We start from the raw sequence: 6440 nt of genomic DNA on the forward strand, positions 1-6440 counted from the left end.
AAACGTAAGATCTATGGATTTTATACACCGACGTAGCTTCTAATGCGTGGGGGTCCGGACTGGGACTTGTGCTCGAAGTACCGACTGGAAAATTGATTTGCTAGTCCATAAGATGCTCGGATATGTCTAACAATGAGGCCGAGTATGAGGCAGTGATTACAGGATTGAAGCTAGCACTCAAGTACGGGGCAAGGCGGGTAACACTACATTGTGATTCTCAACTCGTTGCCAACCAAGTATAGGGGACTTTCCAAATCAAAGAACAAATGTTGCAAAAATACCAGACTGAGATCTGTAAACTACTTCTTGATTTTGATGAATTCCATCTCGAACAGATCCCCCTATCACAAAACATCAAAGCAGACGGTTTCACTAAACTAGCGGCAGCCACTAAAAACATAACTGACGAAGGAAACGTGGTCACCCTCCTCCACTCATCGATAGATAAAGTAGAGGAAAGGACTATAAATCGAACTTGGGACTGGAGCAACCTTATTTTTTATACTTGTATGATGGCATACTCCCAGATGTTAAAAAGGAAGCCAAGAAGCTTCGGATGTAGGCGGCTAGATATAGTATCATTCACAATGACCTATACAAGAGGATGTTTGGCGCCCCTAGCAAAATATTTAGGCCCAAATCAAATGCGATGCGTCCTAGATGAAGTCCACGAAGGCCACTACGGGGCCTATTCAGGCAATCAAGCTCTAGTCATATGTCTCATACGAGCAGTTTATTACTGGCCTACTATGAAAAAAGAGGCCGCTGACTTTGTGAAAAAGTGTGAGCAATGTCAAAAATATGCCCCAATGATCCATTAAGCGGGCAAGCACCTCCACTTAATCACTTCCTCCTGTCCTTTCATCAAGTGGGGAATGGACATCGTCGGCCCCCGCCCTGCAGTGCGAGGTAACATACGATTCCTTTTGGTTTTAACTGACTATTTTTCTAAATGGGTGGAAGCAGGAGCATTCGCCCAGATACGTGAACGGGAAGTGATCACCTTCATATGGAAGAATATGTGTGATGCTTCGGCCTCCCTAAAGAGATCATTTGCGATAACGGACCCCAATTCACCGGAAAAAAGGTCATCGAGTTCTTCGAGAAATGGCATATCAAAAGAATACTCTCCACGCCGTACCACCCCGCAGGAAATGGTCAAGTAGAGTCCTCCAATAAATCAATACTAAACATCATGAAGAAAAAGCTTGAGGATGCCAAGGGACTATGGCCGGAGCTATTACAAGAAGTGCTTTGCTCCTACCGTACAACGCCAAAGACGAGCACAGGAGAGACGCCCTACTCATTGGTCTATGAGACCGATGCAACAATACTAGTCAAAGTAGGAAAGCCCAATTTGAGATATTCCCATGAGAGCGGGCCGAGAAACGACCAAAGCAGAAGGCAAGAGCTCAATGAAACCGAGGAACAGAGAGATATGGCCTACATAAGGATGGTCGCCCAGAAGCAACATGTTGAACGCTATTATAACAAAAAGGCAAAAATCAGAGCACTCAAAGTCGTGGACTACATGCTCAAATCCAAAACACAAGCAGGTAAAGACCCGTGGGAAGGCAAACTAGGAACAAATTGGGACGACACATAAAAATCATGGTAGTAGCAAATAAAAGGGTCATTTCAACTAGAAATAATGGAAGAAAAATTACTACCAAACAACTGGAAGGTCGCCCACCTTAAGTACTTCAACTTTTAAGAAAAAACGTCCTCTAAGTCGTACTCTTTTTTCCCTCGCTTGAGCATTGTCCCAATTGGGGTTTCTCAAGGAGGTTTTTGAAGAGGCGACAAGGGGGACACTTTCAACTTGAAATACGAACGGTCAGTTCATTGCCCAACCTCTCAACACATCTCCAAGTCACCCAATGAAGGGACTAAATAGACCGGGGCTAGAATGCTGGCCCAAAAAATATGTAAATTTCTCAAAATATATGAGCAAAACAGAAGTGTATGAAATTCGCCAATGTTATGGCCAAAGCAATGTTGCTTCAATATCTACTTGGCCCTTGGGTACAACTAACACATATTCGAGCTCACTCAAATTAAATCAAATTCGACCTCGTTCGAATTAACTAACATTCGACCTCGCTCGAAGTAATTCACATTCGACCTCGCTCGAATTTATTCACATTCGACCTCGCTCGAATTAACACATTTGACTTTATTTGAATTAACTGAAGTGACATTCAACCTTGCTCGAATTAACTCGCATTTGACATCGTTCGAGTTTACTAACGTGACATTCGCCCTCGCTTGAATTAACTCATATTCAAGTTCGTTAAGATTAACTAAAGTGACATTCTCACTCGAATTTATTCACATTCGGCCTTGCTCGAATTAACTCACATTCGACCTCCTCGAATTAATACATTCGATGTCGTTCGAATTAAGACCTACCGTCCCCAGCCATGACCAAAACCAAATTTTATGATTGAGGCAACGGAATGAAAAAACAATAGAAAGAAACATACAAGACCAAACAGAGAAAGGAATCAGCCACAAAATAGCAAAAATGACATTTCATACTTCAAATATGTTTTTTACAAAGGTTGAAGAAGACGCCAGAAAAAGTATGCACAAAAGTTACAAACAAAAGAAAGAAAAACAAATACTCGCTACCTAACCCAGTAGTGCCGTCTCCACCCGTCTCCCTACCATCTCCGTCGTTGTTGAGGTATTCATCCTCGTACCAGGCATCTTGCTCAATACCTTTCACATCCCCTTCATCATCATCGGCTTGTGGTGTTGCAGGATCGTAGCAATAAGCAATCCGAGCTGAACGTGCCTTATTGCGAGTATCCTCAAAGTTGGCCTCCTGAACTTTGCCCGCCATCATCAAATCTTTGAATATACCAAGCTGGGCCTCGGCATGTATCCACTTCTCATACAAATCCCGCAGAATATAAGGGAAAGCAGAAATATGAGTAGAGGACGGCTGAGCCGTTAACCTCACCTTCTCAGCCTCAAGGACGGTGACTTGGTCACCGACGTTCGAGGCCTCTTTTTCTAGCTCCCCTATCCGCTCCTTAAGTCGCTCTTCCCTGAGTTCGTCCGTCTCCAAGTCATTTTCCCGCTCAGATTGAAGGACGCAGATTGTGACCTCTAAAGCCTCCACCTTCGTCGAAGCTGCCAGCCGGGCCAATTCAGCCTTCTCCAAATTCGTAGCCTTCTGGTCGAGCTCATTACTCAGAGCCTCTACTTGCCTAAACTCTCATCGAGCTTGACCCGTAGTGAAATTACTTGTTCCTGGAGATCGGCACATTATGCCTCGACCACTTTGCTCACCTCGAGCTCTTCTTCTTTATCCCTCGGCGCTCCTTCGAGGACACTACACTTGCCTATGACTTTCATCAACTCATCATCTTTCTATTTAAGCTCGGCACAAATAGCCTGAAAGTTGCCGTTCTCACCAAACCGCTTGCAGATCTCGCGATACTTGTAGCGGTATTCACGATACTTTCACTCGATCTTATTAAAAATAGCTTTACGTCTCTCCTCTCGATGGGCACTCTCGATCTCCAAAATAATGGTCTGAAAAGGAGGGGAGAAAAAGAAGAAAACTAAAGTCAAATGAAGAAATAAAAGTGAAATACAAGGCACGGAAGTTAGAAGGTCAAAAAAAGAAATTTTACCTTGAGGGCGAGGCCAGCTATACCCATTGATAGGGCATCGTTGTCTAGTTTTTCCAACGTTCGGCCCTCAACATCGGAGCAATGTGGACCTAAGGAAGAGAGCACGTCCTCCGTGTTCACTAGCAAGTCCCGGTCCATAGGGACCATGATGGTACGAGAGGCTCCTTCAAGCCTTACTTCCACCCACATAAACCCCTCGCTTAGCATTCGTACCTCTTCGACGTCAATATCAGAGCCGGTTTTGTATCTGTCCTCGGCAGCGCCCTTATCCCTTCCCTTAGTAGATGAAGGAACATCATCCATCCTCGAGGATGATGGCTCATCTCTCAGTACGGTGCTCATGACTTCTGCAGGTGGCCTACCGATTCCAACCTCAGCCTCAGGCAAAGGCACACCTTCCACGTCCCCCAATGATAGCGGGACTTTAGACGGTGGGCCATCTTCACTTTCAAACATGATAGTGGTCGGCTAACGATCATCCCTCAAAGAATCCACTACTTAAATTGTTCCATCACTAACATCAACCGACCTCCTTTTACGAGGAATCAGATCTTCCTCACTCGGCATGATTCATCTATTAGGTGCAGTATGGGAAAGGCTAGAGTCTCTATTGCTGAGTGCCGACGGTCGGTAAGATCTAGTCGAAGCTGGAGGCCGAATAGAAGTGGTTGTCCGGGTAGACTTATTCGCAATTGCAGCAAGGGCAGATCCCATCATAGTATTCACTTGGCGGAACACAAGAGTAGGAGCCCTCAACCTCCTTGAAGCTCTCCAACCTAATAACAAAAAGAGAAGAAAAAAAAGGTTAATAGGCCAACCCCCAAAAAATGTTGAGAAGCAGGCGACCAGAAGGCTGTAACAACAAAGACTTAAAAGCGAACAACTCACTGATTGCTGGAGGCTTGGGCCAAAACTTCTTGTAAAAAGCCAACCATTCATGAATCCCCACCGTATGGGGGAAGACCTGGCTAACCCAATCATGAATATTTGTAACCAATGGAGGGGGTTCGGTCTCGGCTGAACAAAGAAAAGATAGAATGATTAAATTACTACCAAAACAAGCAAAATAAGCAATTAGCAAAGATACTTACGGGCATAATTCCACACCTCAGGAAATTTATTTGCATTTGCCACTACGTCCTCTGTCTTGACGTTGAAGTAATTAAGCCAGAATCGACAATTTGCTTTATTGTCTATCTTTACTACCAAGCTCTTACTTCCATGGTGACGAAGGTGCAACATCATCACCCTATGGAAATTGCGCGCAAAGAGGTGCATCAGGTGGTGGAGAGAGATTCTGTGGCCAGCCAATTCTATGTACTTCGTTAGCATAAGGATGAACTTGTAGATATAAGGAAAAAACTAGGCCGGGAAGATGTCGTAGTAGCGGCATAATTTCTCCACCAGAGGGAAGGGGAAAAGAGTAGCTTACATAGAACGTATATATATAGAACACACAATATCCGAGGCGGTGAATCTGCACCACATCACGACCAGCCAAGACCACATCGATGTGGGCGGAAATTTTAAACTTCGCCCTAAACTCCGCAAGGGTATCCGCATCCATCTCAAATTCCATGGCCTCAGGGTCTTCCTTGGGTAGCTTCGAGAAGTCAGATCTAGCCTTCTCATTACGGGAAATTATTTCCTCCAACATAAGAAACCTTTTATCTTTTGCAACAATGGCAGCCCCATTGTCATGGGGAGGTATGCTCACTACCAAGGGAGCTATATCAGATGAGATGAACCATCTTTCTATGTTTATATATGAAGAATATACAAACACAAAGGAGTCGTGAGTTGCAGAAGTCACCGGAATCAGTGAAAATAGGGATACAAGAATAAAGGTAAGAGGAGCAGGAACTCTGAACGAAGAAGGAGGAAGAGATACAAAGATTCAAATAGTTGAGAATGCAAAGAATAAGGCAAAATGCCACATATCCCTACTTATAAGAACTCAGGCATAAATAATGAGTAATAAAACATCAATGCACAACACAAGTACAGAAATGACAAAGGCATGAGAAATGACGCAATGCATTGGGAAAACGCATAATAATGACGTATGATGTCATGACATCACTTTGAATCGACGCGACCATAGGAGACGACTCACAAAATGACACATTGCCATCTCGTCTGAAATGTTACTATTCGACCTACTCACCTAAATTTCCCAATCGCGATTAACAAAGTCTGTTGATTGTGGTCGTCTAGAGTCGGCCTCAATAAGCGGGGGGACTAACTGCATGGGTCAAAATTTGCCTCGAAGAGATTTTATATGAAGAGGTATTAAGAAAAGTAATTTGACCGAGGTCGACTGATAACTAGGGATTCTAGTTCATTTTACACTCCTTTTACTTGAGTTTTGATTAAAACTGTATACAAAATAGTACCAAAGGCTTACATGTTGTACTTGTTTGCAGGGTTTGGTCATAAAGGTAACAATTAGTCAAAACCAGCTCAAAAAGGAGTGAAACATGCACAAGTACCAAGAAAAAGTCAAAGCACAGCCGCAACAGACCTACCGTGGCCGCAATCCATTTAGTGCGGTCCGTAGTGAGGAGATTCAAAGAGGTGCACTTTTAGAGCCCACGACAATGCTGTCCGCGAAGGATTTCTTGCGGCCACAGTAGCCTCTCCGCGGCCGCAATCCATTTTGTGTGGTCTGCGGAGAGGGGGGTTCAAAGAGTTAGGAGTTTGAAGATAGAAGCCAATGCAGAACGCTGTCCTTTTTGTGCGGACCGCAGTTGAAACCACCGTGGCCGCGGTGCATTTTATGCGGCTCGCGGT

General features: G+C 44.2%; 1 protein-coding gene across 1 annotated transcript; it reads left to right on the forward strand.

Moving 5' to 3' along the window:
- The first annotated feature begins 1195 nt into the window (after nucleotides 1-1195).
- LOC138885495 (uncharacterized) lies at nucleotides 1196-1606 on the forward strand. The gene has a single exon (XM_070166449.1). The coding sequence runs from the start codon at nucleotides 1196-1198 to the stop codon at nucleotides 1604-1606; it is 411 nt and encodes a 136-aa protein (XP_070022550.1).
- The last annotated feature ends 4834 nt before the right edge of the window (nucleotides 1607-6440 follow it).

Source organism: Nicotiana sylvestris, chromosome 2, assembly GCF_000393655.2.
Source record: "Nicotiana sylvestris chromosome 2, ASM39365v2, whole genome shotgun sequence".
Lineage (NCBI taxonomy): Eukaryota > Viridiplantae > Streptophyta > Magnoliopsida > Solanales > Solanaceae > Nicotiana > Nicotiana sylvestris.